This window comes from Phyllobates terribilis, unplaced genomic scaffold, assembly GCF_046119375.1.
Source record: "Phyllobates terribilis strain yellow unplaced genomic scaffold, ASM4611937v1 Scaffold_10__3_contigs__length_209671492, whole genome shotgun sequence".
In the NCBI taxonomy this organism is placed as follows: Eukaryota; Metazoa; Chordata; class Amphibia; order Anura; family Dendrobatidae; genus Phyllobates; species Phyllobates terribilis.
The window spans coordinates 72,049,742-72,062,572 of record NW_027362770.1 but is presented as its reverse complement, the minus strand read 5'-3'; the positions used below and the strand labels follow the sequence as shown (position 1 = coordinate 72,062,572).

The 12,831-nt window shown below is 41.7% G+C and overlaps 1 protein-coding gene across 15 annotated transcripts in view; it reads right to left on the bottom strand.

Moving 5' to 3' along the window:
- TCF7 (transcription factor 7) overlaps nt 1-12,831 on the bottom strand; it is a 167,375-nt gene that overhangs the window by 70,438 nt on the left and 84,106 nt on the right. For all 15 annotated transcript variants that reach the window (XM_073649581.1, XM_073649584.1, XM_073649575.1 and 12 more), the window contains one exon: nt 3,090-3,219. In XM_073649581.1, the coding sequence (XP_073505682.1) occupies nt 3,090-3,219 (130 nt within the window). The remainder of the gene's footprint in view (nt 1-3,089; nt 3,220-12,831) is intronic.

Here is a 12,831-nt window from a genome sequence, read left to right as displayed (position 1 = left end):
CCAGCTCTGGTGCCCAGCGGTCTGCTCACCTCTCCAGGAACCTCTGGGATCAGCTTTCTGTCCACTCCCTACAAGTATATAGATCACTGCAAGGAGACAGGACTGCACTTTATTAATGCTGCGCACAATCAGGAAGGGCAGCGCTCAGCAAGTCTGCGCATTAGCACATTTTACCTGAAGAGGCTGGCAGGGTTCAGAATACATCGCCTTTACTGCCTAGGAGGTCCAGAGTGTACAAAACTGCAATATTATATAAGGTACCTAGGCTAGGACATTATGCTGACCTTCCAGCAGTCAGTACTCCTCTGCAGCTACTATGGAAATGAGCAGAAACCTCCACAGTCCCAAAACCAAGTGAGGCTTGCACGAAGAGCCCGGACTGATGACTATGCACTGGTAACACCAAGACATCCACATCCACTATATGCACCACCACCCCCAACAATGACAAACTGAGTGGCATCATACCCACCTTTCCGCATATTTCATTAATGAATCCAATTTCTCATACTACAAAGTCAATATGTCATAGCAAAGTGAAGGAAAATCCTCCTCAAACTCTTGTAAAACCCTTCCAACTTATTTCTATGGGAAAATCAAATTGTTGTTCATATGAGGATTTTTTGAGCTTTTTTTCCTTGAAAAGGTTCTGAAAAATGCATGAGGGAAAAAAAAAAGCGGATTCTGAATAAAACATCTCAAAAATTAAGCAGCATCCGACCAAAAGGTGGCAAAAAACTCTTCAGAGGAGCCGCCAAGTTTTCCCAGAAGCCACTTCAAGAAAACACTGGTGACTGTCCTCCTGAGACGGCTTTGACGGCATCTTTGCCTGGTTCTTACGGCAGTTCCGCTGTTGGAGGCGGTAACGCTATACTTTAGGAATAGAAAGCGGGTAACTTTGAATGAGCATGTCACTTCAGGGTTTCCGAAACTTGACCTGGTTAAAAGAGGACACAAAACAGGACCTGCAGACAGCAATGTTCTTCTGACATTGCTGTGAATTTTGTACATTTTATGGGGTGCTTTATTCTGGCAGAGTTTCCGGAGCGGTTTCTGCTTGAAGAACTCATTATGTTTTGTTTGTTTTTTTAAATTCCTCAAAAATCTCAGTGTGAACATACCTCGAGGAAGCACACATCTATAGAAAGTAAAACAAGTAGTTTTTCCTTATGGCATTATTTCCCCTAGACAGTCAACGATAAAGTTAACACTTGAAAGACTGAAGGGCTTCCATGTGCCGAGTTCTAAATTTAGGACCAAATTCACTTTGCAAATGTTTTACCTATTTGCTGGTTTCCTCACTTTAGCAGGTTTTCCCCATCTCTGATTAGCTCAGGACTACAGATGATCGGATCACTTCTTGCAACCTCAATCCAGGTCAGCGCTCTCTGGCTGTGGACATTAGCTGCGTGAAGTTCCTTACCCTCCAGGAGCCCAGGCTCAGCTTATGATCTGCTGACGCAATGTCATTTATGCTGCACACAGGTGACATCATGCCAGGCCGGCGAATCATCCATCATGCTGGTGAGCCTGGAAACTCAAGAAATTTGTGCAGCTCCTGTCCACAGCCCGAGAGCAATGAACTGGACCGTGGTCCGGGGTTGTGCGAAGCGATGCGTTCATCTCTACACAGGACTGCAGTTGCATGTGACTCACCAGGCACAAAAGATTAGCACCCTTATGGTCTAACCGGCTCTAGAAAACCTGTGTCCCCTGAATGAAGTTTGTTTAAAAAAACAAAACTGGGTCTTAGTCAACCTCCCTGGGTCCAGCACTGAGTCTCTGCCGCAGCTCCCGGTGTCTATTAGTGTCTGCAGCTCTGACGCTACTCCGACAGCACTGCAGCCAATCAGTGAGTTACAGAAACAGCGTACCTTGCTGTGTTACAAAGTTTCTGTAACTTCATTTTATTTCTATGCTAAATCTGCTGGGGCGTTTCCAGAGTCCTGACTACCTGGTGCATATAGGCAGAATGGCTATGTCAGGAATACCTCTAACTTCTAAAAAGAATATTAAGTCTTCATATCAAGCCCTTTCTGACTCAATATGGTATACAATAAAATAACATTAGTAACTTTCATTATGGACAGAACTATGGTCGAGAAGTCCTTTAATGAAAATATGGTGGTGGGGGAGTTGGCACGCAGAGAAATAGTATAGATATTGAAGGGGCACTCCATAAATTCAAAGATTCCGGCCCCTGAAGACCAAGTATTACCGCTAATCAAGTATACCGCTAATCAAGTACACCACTGTAGCGGTTTATCACTTATGCAGGACACAATATCACATATACACTATTGTGCCCAGCAAAAAAGACAAAAACATCATCCGAAAGAAAGTCATTGAGTCCAAAGTTTTTAAGTTCTTAATTTTGTACAGTTTGCCTCAATTGAATTGGTAACTTGAGGGGCAGGTTATTATACAGTCATGGCCGAAAGTGTTGGCACCCTTGAAATTGTTCTCCCAAAATTTTTTTGCAATAAAACGTTTTGTTATTCACGTTTATACAAAATTGGTGGCACCCTCAACTTAATCTTTGATTGCACACCCTTTGGAATAAATAACTGCAATCAATCGCTTCATATAACCACCCACAAGCTTCTTACACCTCTCAACTGGAATTTTGGACCACTCTTCTTTTGCAAACTGCTCCAGGTCTCTCATATTTGAAGGGTGCCTTCTCCCAACAGCAATTTTAAAATCTCTCCACAGCTGTTCAATAGGATTTAGATCCGGATTCATTGTTGGCCACTTCAGAAATCTCCAGTGCTTCGATTCTATCCTATCCATTTCTGGGTACTTCTTGAAGTATGTTTGGGGTCATTGTCTTGCTGGAAGACCCATGACCTAGGATGCAAACCCAGCTTTCAGCCATGACTATCATTTTCAGGGAATCCTAACCCCTGAAAGAATGCTCAGAGGAGAGCATTACCACGTTGTGAATCCAAGACTATAGTTGGTGAGGACATCTTATGTGACACTATATTCTCCTTTGTAGCTAAATTACATTTATATGGATAATGCATTAAATGGAAGCTTGCCTTTCGGAGGTAAAAACGGATCGGTCACCACTGGGATGAAATTACCTTGTTTTTGGTTGAGGTCAGCAGGAAGATGTGGCGAGTGGGAACTGTGACTGAATGGCTCGTTGTATGGAATGAGAGGAGTGAGAGGGTGGACCCCATGCGATGGCTGCACCACAGGAACCTTACTGGACTAAAAGACAAAATAAAACATTGGATTATATCCCTAAGAATCACAAGGCTTTGTTTTTATTTTCAAAATGACAGAACTTTAATAGGAATGCAAAACTTTTTATTGTAATTTAGAAGTCCAAAATGTTTTTATAATACAATCCTCATATTAAACAATGTGTAATATTATGTTCTTTAATTCTCGTGCAACAATACAAAAACAACTGAATGTTCTTCAGTATTAATCGGATTAATATCTGATTAATAAGTCACCTGTGAACTGGTTGCATCTTGGAATAGGAGAACACCTAGAGTAGGAATGACTATGAAACCCCATATTAGCGGTCATTACTCGAGTGTACTTGCTTTCACCAGTTTGAGTATGTTAAACTGGTCACAAGCTGGAATAGTGGCTGCAGGGCTGAATAAAACAACATCCCAAATTAATCAAGAATGGTGTTTTACACGGTCTTGATGCGGGGATGGGATGAAGTGCGAGGCACCCGATTCATTACAAGGCACACACCTCATAATAAACAGGCGAGGTGAGGCGCCAAGTGGCGTGCACCTACATGTGCGCCTCGCCACAAATCTTACTTCAGTCAGTAACATTTGTGGCATAAGATATGGCACCACTCGTCACGAATCTCGGTAATCTGGGGTCACAAGCCCGTCCTGCCCCAATTCCACCCACTTTGTCAGAGATGGGCGAAAATTGTGTGAAAACGCCAAAAGTTTCAAAATATTTGCTCTGCCTCGCGTCCTCTAGCGTAAAAGCTTTGATGAATCAAGGCCATAGCTTTTATTTTTTAATTTCTCCTTTCTATTGCAGAAATATTAACTTAGATTAGAGTTTATCATAAGCTCATTGGAGGGTTACCAAAAATGTATCTTTGGGGTTGTGTACTTTTTCATTTTTGCATGATGGGAAAAAAAAGAAAACGAGTACCCACAAGTTAAGAGGAACTTGTTTTTTCCTGTGAGACATAATGGTAGACAGCTCTGCTCTCAGCCCAGATCTTTGCACCTACTGTGCAGAGTACAACAGAGCCATGTGTGATTACAAACACCTCCTGTATCTTTCATATCTAGAGTCAGTGAAGGGTGAGAGGGGAAATACAGCAGCACTGAGTATCATTACAAATACCACTTGTAGTTTTCAGCTCAGGGCAGTTAGTGTGGGGGGGAGGGAAGAGCTGACAGCACTAAGAGGAGAGCTGCAGAGGTGTTTGTAATTAAACTCCACTAAATCAGGGATGAGAGAAGGGTGTTTACCATGCTTTCATTCATACAAACATTGGCTTAAGGTAATGTTGGCTCTTATTTATTATGCATGTGTATATCTTTTGATGTGGATTGAGCTGTTCACCTGCTAAATAGGATATTTTCTATGCATATTCAGTATCATTTACCTCCTAAATATATTGCCAAGTAGTATATACATACACCTCTTGTAATGATTCATGGTTTAACACCCTACATCTGTGGTATGGGTTATCCACTGTTTTTATATCTTTAATTTTAAAGAATATCAATAAATATAATATATTTTAAACCTTAGTTACTCTTTGTGGTGGTTTGGATTTATATATCCCACACTAGTTGTTACTATGAGAGAAGGGCTGTTTATCATTACATCTCATAGGAGAAAGCATGTTCTTCTGACCTTCTAGGGGTGTGTTCTTTTCTCACCTCCTGCATTTGATTGGTCAACATCATACAGGAGAAGAAGTACAGGCCCCAGAGACAAATCTCTGATAAAGCAGAGTTAGATTTATCAAATTTTACATGCTAGTATCTCCGCAATAGAGATGAGAAGCTAAAAAATAAAAAAAGATGTTATTTTCAGCTCTGCAGCCACAATTCCAAGATGTAACCCGTTCAATATACTCAGAGGTAAAAGGCCCCCTTTAATACACAGTAGCTACTCATGTTTAAATGTGAATACAAAAATTCTTATAATTACGACCATTAACTCCTGTTTTTCTGTCCAATTAAGATAATAATAATAATAATAATAATAATAATAATAATAATAAAGACACACAATGGGGAAAACCTTATATGATTTATTATAAATAAAAAATAAATAAAAGGTTCAGAATTTAAAAAATTCATTAAACACAGGCATAGGATGGTGGAAGACTGAAAAATGATCCTGGGAGGATGGAAGTCTGAAGTTGTTGGATTGAAGGTGAGAACATATGTGAAACCTAGTGTAAATCAAATGAAAGAACACTGTGTGATGTCAAGTAAGGTGGAGGACACTTAAGGCTCTGATAAGGTGAAATATTGGGTTTGCAAGAAATTACTGATCAATTAAGACAACATCATGTCATCACCAGTGATCAGCATTTAACGGATTTCATCATGCAACAGGTCAAAGATTTAAGGCTATGTTCACATCATATTTGGGGCCCAAGTTTGGTTTACACACCAGGAACATGGTGTGTAACAGGATGGATATACAGAATTATTATTATTACTGAAAATTGAAAATTGTATGGAGAATGTAATCGTATTACATGGCCTCTCTACTATCTAGTATTTTCCAAAATAAGCAAACACATAAAACAGACTTCATAAAATGTGCAAATAGAAAAATGAATTTGGTGCAAACAAAAAAGGTTGCAAAACACCAAAACCTTGACAAATGCAATAATGAATTGGACCTATAGTGTGTACCTATCATCTCAAATAACTTTCCAGAATAAGCTTCCCCGTGTGTGTACTTGAGGAATAATGCCATTTCTGACCAATATATTACTTGTATCACGCATTTTCTCCAGTTTTCAATTCTGCAGGTTCTGTCTCTAATTTTCAGTTGACTTTGAGCTCCTGGGTAGAAACTAGATGCTATTATGTCTCCTATACACAGTGTACAGAAAGAAGGATTTCTGTTCTTTTTTAGTTTAGCACATGTTCATAAGAAGCAGTAGAATGGAGAACATTATAGAGCAGTACTGAGCAGTGTGGATGTGAATCCAGTACTGGAGTGAGATAAAACAGTTCTTTGAAGCTGCAGTTATGTCTGCCTGTCTTTCACTGAGGCGAGAGCTCTTCACACCTCCTTCCCCCTCTCCTTTTCATAGATTATAATACAAAGCATAACCTAATAACCTCAATATGCTGGCTGTTGCCTTGCTTTGACCAAGATGGATTTGAGCTGCTTTTTTTTTTTTTTTTTTTTTTGAGTGGATGATGAATTCAGAGGGCAGGTGAAGAAGTGGCTAATTAGTGGAGAAAGATGCAGCTTTATCTGTTAAGCTGTATTACAAAGTTTCTTATATTTGCACATATTAGTGGTTCATGCAAAGTTTGATGAAACAGTGACCATTTAAATTATGAAGAATAAATCTCAGTTCTACTCTGCAGCCGGAAGACCAGAGGAGCTGCTGTAGGTGGTGCATATAGTGCATTCATTGCTCTGAAAGGACTACTGCAAGTAATCTTATTTTCCCACTGCTGCTTGCCTCTATTGCCTGTATCAATTATGCTTAGGCCGCATTTCCCTAACAGGAAGTAGTAACTCAATCATTTCAAGAACTACAACAAAGTCCAAATTCTTGGAACTATTAAAAATCAACTATAACATGGGAAACCTTGAGATCACAATGGCAATGTAGCCCTAGTCCAAGACTAGATTACCACAGAATATACTTACTGTGGACCTCGGGCTGTGGAGGTCCCGCAGTGATACTGGCAGCATTGATCACCACTGTGGACATCATTGCGAAAAAGGTACCTTGGGTGTAAAAGTCACACCTACATCCACATTAATGAACTTGCTGTGGATTTCAATCCTGCAGTTCCTGTAAATTCACGCTGCGGATGTATTTCGCAGTATGTGCATGACATTTCTTAAAACCCTATGCACTTTGCAGGCAGTAAAATTCAACAGATTTTCTGCAAGCGAATATGCAGCGGAAAAGCTGCTGAGTTTTTTTATGGTTCTTAGCCTAAAGGTCGATCTGTCACTGTCGACATCAACCAAGGATCCAGCAGGACGGGGCGGCTTATGACTATTGTCAACCATCACAATCAAACACTGGTTGTGTGGTAATGCAAAGACAGGAAGAATATTTCATTCGTTATTTAACTCTCCTCCCCTCCTCCTACTGATCAAATGGAACTTCAGCACCATTCCTATCTAAGAGAAATGCACAAATCTTAGGCATGATGGAATTTATTTTCTGACCGTGCTTTGTGTAAACACTCTTTTCCACCAAGGAGAAATTGCATTTTTGGAAGCAGCATTAACTAGATATATTACCACTTTGATATAGATTTTACTAAAATAAGAATGTCCTTCTGAAGCCTTATTTCATCACATCAAAGGATTCTGTGGTATATGCCAGGGAAGATTCTGAAACAAGTAGCCAGTCCCTTTCTTAGTAGACCGTATGTCAAGGAACATTTTGCCAAGGGCAGCCTCAGAAGATTACGCCCAAAACAGATTATCCTGACAACACCAGGTAGCTCATATTTCTACATTAGAAAACATTTTCAACCACTTAAGAGTGTACATACCTTTATCATCACGGTCTGTGGTATTTAAGGGCCTTTACCGATGTGCAGACTTCTTTATATAGGGTGTGGTCAGTTTCCTTAAAATTGCTGGATTGGTAAACTTAACTGGTCCAACAAAATATAAAAGTTGCTTACAATTACCAGGTAAGTTTTCATCCTAAATCCCAATTTATTTAATGCCATAATCTAAACTATTTTCAAATATACTTCCATTAAAAAATTCCCTATCCTTCCCTAATTACACTAACTGCTTTTATTTTTTTCACTTCCTCTTTGAGGACGCTTTGTTTCAGAATCCCCAGTGCCTGCTGGGATACTCAAACGAAGAGTCATCAGGGCAGCGGCTGCGGTCAGTGACGCTCATTTCAGAGACTGGGCTAGTCCCTGTGCGATGTGCACAAAGACAGCGCACTCTGTTGGCGGCTCAGATCAACAGTAACAAGCTGGCTACAGAATACCCGGCATGCAGATACCAGTGACGTCACTTGCAGGGGTGACGCTGGTCTCAGCACACTGGGTATTCTGACAATGCACTCTGTAGCCGGCTCATTACTGCTTATCTGAGCTGCAAAGAGTGGGCGCTATCATTGTGCACATCGCATACAGACTAGCCCAGCCCCTTAAACGGGTGTCACTGATGACACTACATTTCAGGAAGGGGGTAGGGGCTGTGGCAGTAACAGCAGCCTCTGCCCCTTAACATTTCGGTGAGTATCCCAGCATGCATTGGGATTCTCAAATGAAGCATCAAAAAGGAAATGGGAAAAAAAAAAAGAGGAATAGTTAGGGAAGGATAGGGAATTTTTAATTCAAGAAAGATATTAGAAAGTAGTTTAGATTATGGTACGAAATAGGAATTTAGGATGAAAATTCTTTGTACTTCAATCACCCCTTAAAGGCCACTATACACATTAGATAGCTGTTGGCCAAATGATTGTTTGGCCATCTGCCATCTTCCCCATACATAGGAACACTTGGCTCGGCCGGAATGCTCTGGATTTCCTTGAGAGAGCTGCTGCTAGACTCCTCTATTAAGATTTATTATAAAGTTGCTTATTTTCATGTGAACTATTGATTTATGAAACAAAAAGTAAAATGGCGGTTAAAATGACTACACAACTTAAATAGCCATGAGACGTTTGGTCAAGAGCCATTTCTCCCTCATAAACATGTTCTATATACTTGGTTCGGCAGCCAGTGTATGTGTTCTCAATGGGGAGAGGTAGTAAACTGCTGCCAGACCCCTTTGGAGTCAGCTTCTCACGTGTGAAAAAAACAATCACTTGTTGAATTACAACATTCTAAATTCTTCTTTTCCAAACATCATTTGTCACGAAGTCCCCATAAATATAGAAGAGTCAGCCAGTCCTGCTGAAATCAGTGGGCACCCATGTGGCATCTTAAAGGGGTTGTCTGGTACTTTTAAAAAATGCCAGTGTGTTTTAATGATAAATACAACCTTCTTTCTAAGTACCTTGCGCAGCTGATACTGCCTGTGAGAGGCGCTATCGGTGGCCACTCACAGGCAGCACGGGACCCCCCGCTGCCGTCACGACAAGTGAGGCGTGACTCAGTGCTGGGGTCCCAGTGGTGGCTGATGGGTTGTGGGCGGGGTTATTCCCTGCGTCACACCCAGCATCTACCACGCGCTTTCCCAGTGAATGAGGACAGGGTGAGTGCGATGGATGCCGGGTGTGACGCAGGGGAATAACCCCGTCCACAACCCAGCAGCCACCGGTGGAATGCGGAAGAAGGACCCCCGGCTGCAGCCGCAACTTGTCGTGACGTCAGCGTGGGGTCACGTGCTGCCTGTGAGTGGCCACCGATAGCGCCTCTCACAGGCAGCTTTAGCAGCGCAAGGTAATTAGAAAGAAGTTTCTATTTATCATTAACACACACTGGCATTTTTTTTAAACATACCGGACAACCCCTTTAAGACTCATTAACTCAGATGCTCAATTTCTACATTTATAGGAAATTTTTTACTAAGGATTCCTACAAAATCCAAGTTGATTTTAGGGGCTAAGTGCATGCTAATATATAGAAGAAGTTAAAAGTAAAGAAAGCCAACATATAAGTTAGAGCAGGGTTCCCCAACTCCAGTCCTCAAGGCCCACCAACAGGTCATGTTTTCAGGATTTCCTTAGTATTGCACAGGTGATGGAATTATTGCCTGTGCAGGTGATGCAATTATCACCTGTGTAATACTAAGGAAATCCTGAAAACATGACCTGTTGGTGGGCCTTGAGGACTGGAGTTGGGGAACCCTGAGTTAGAGAATACAAATGATAAGAGTTACAAAACAGCTGCAGTCTCAGTACTCGAGCTTGCAAAGTATTATTGCCAGCGGTAAAATGCAATCCACCAAAACTGCAGTCAAAATCATACAAACAGGGGATCCAGTTGACAAAAGGAACCCATCAGTCGATTCATGCTGCATAAACCACAAGTAGCATGAATCAGAGACTGGCTCCAGTTGATTGAAAGGTCTATCCCATGTGTGATGCTGGGCGATGCCGTCCGGGGCAGAGCCAGACTAATCAGACCTCTCCCTAGAGTGCCCTCAAACCATTTATTATCTGAAACGCTGGAGTATTTCAGTGAAGAATATACCTGGCTGCTATTGTGCAGCTTGGCTGTGATTTATGCTGCTGTCTAATATATACTTGTATCCAAGATGATTCTTCCACTGCGAGAAAGGCTATGAACATTGGTTGCAGAGCGTAGGATGTCTGAATGGTGCCCAACACGTCATGGGGTTGCAACAGCACCTCCAAGTGATAACAATCCCCTCTACTCTGAGTGACCCCTTTAGCAGGCTCCTGGTTGTACAACAGAAAGGTCCCAGATGACTCCCTCTAAGCTTGCTTGTGCTACTGTGAGCAGCCTGCCTGGCCTATATGTGTTACCTGGGACGTCAATGATCGGCAGAGGCAAATTAAGCTGCCAGCAGAGGATCTTGATAATTTGGGTGCCCAAGCGCGTTCAGCGTGGCAGAACATTCCTCAGACAACCATTAATATCCTCATTGATAGCAGCCAAGGCGTGTAAGTGCATGTATTTCTGCAAGTGGCACACACATTCTATACTGAATAAACTGAGATGTTTGGAAAATTTTCTTACCATTTTTTCATCATTTGCATGTCATTAACATGTCTATCCACCCTGTGATTTCCATAATTGCATGACTTTTCCCTCTTGCATTTCAATGTTGAGGAGTGTATCAACATACACAAAATGATGTTTTGCGCAGCTTCCAGGTCTTAGATCTACTGCTGTCAGCAATTTTACAAGGTCAAAACTGCTGACAGACGCCCTATAAATGGATGTTGAAAGCTGACAGTGACACCCTCTAGTGGTGACTGTAGGCATATGTACTGGCTGAGTGAATATGTGAGTGCATATCTGCCCTGGGGATGGTAGTCAGGTCTACTGAGAAAGATCTCTCCTGAGCTGCTGTGCTTACACAATAACTATGAGGTCTTCCTACAGAAAGCACGTCTACCTCTAAGCACCGTCACATAGTTATAAAGAGACATTAATAAATATATTTATTCAGTACAAGCTTATTTTTAAACTTGTACTGAATAACTAGTGAGCGGACTCATGTAAGCCAATAAATGCATAGAAGCACGAGTGTATGGGATGAGGGGGTCATACTCGCCTACTCTTTGGTTAATTTTACTGTTAGACACCTGAACACAAGTTAGGGTTAAAGGTACAACTGAGGTGGTAGAATACAGCAAACACAAGCGCTATGGGTTAACCACTACCTGCCTGTAACAGCTGGCGCTGTCACCACACAGTATACAGCTGCTGACAAAACCGACACCAGCAACAGAAAGTAACACCACCACTCCGCAGTGTAAGGTGTGGGGGCAGAGCCGCTCGCCTTCTCTTACAGAACGTGTACTGGGCAATAACCGTATGTAACATGGGCTTGGTTTTCTCACACCACATGACCCAAAGTTAGGCAAATCTAAGGAGGTAGGGCAAAACCCCACTGAGGACTCAGGAAGCTACCCCCAAAAAGAACAGGAATCTGTTGCACCTGTAGGATACGCTACTCAGTGAGGGAATTCCATGCTGTACGTGATGCACAGCGTGACCCATCTGCTCTTTATTTTGCCTGTACCAAGGACACCTCTTTGCGTAGTCCATACTTTTGATTGGTTAGTGAGAAATAGCCAAATGGTTCTGGATAACCAAGTGAATGTGCCAAATCTTGTGGTGTATTTAGACGTAGCCATATTTGCTCATCAATGCACCTTAAGGGCACAGTCAGACATGCATATAAATTAGACTGGCCGGTGGCACTCCCGACCCAATGCTGACAGCTTCATATATTTCTATGCATCAGTCTTGCTCGGGTCGGCAGAGCCGCTGGCCAGTCTGTGTATTGCGGTTTGAGTTATATACAGTAGCTGCCTGACCAGGGCTGTGGAGTTGGTAAGCCAATCCACCGACTCAGACTCCACAGCCCTGCCTCACTCCTGAGCGTGTACATAAAGTGCAGCACAGATTCCTCTCAACTGAAAGCAGAGATCCTGAGATCAGGAATAGAACAGACCTGAATAGGACATTTCATAACTTTCCCAAATTCTTATGAAAACATTTACAGCACATCCTGCATTGTACTACTGTACCCAATTTATTATATATTCTAGGAGTTGGAGTCCGTCCATTTTATACCAACTCCACCAAAATGGACACCAACTCAGACTCCACAGCCCTGCATTTGACTGCGCCCTATAAAGCACCAATTGGCTAAATATACAGGTGCATCTCACAAAATTAGAATATCAACAAAAAGTTACATTTATTTCAGTTCTTCAATACGAAAAGTGAAACTTATATGGAGTCATTACAAACAGAGTGATCTATTTCAAGTGTTTATTTCTGTTAATGTTGAGGATTATGGCTTACAGCCAATGAAAACACAAAAGTCATCTCAGTAAATTTTAATAATTAACAAAAAACACCGGCAAAGGCTTCCTATTTAAAAAGGTCCCTTAGTCTGTTTCAGTAGGCTCCACAATCATGGGGAAGACTGCTGACTTGACAGATGTCCAGAAGGCAATCATTGAGACACTCCACATGATCC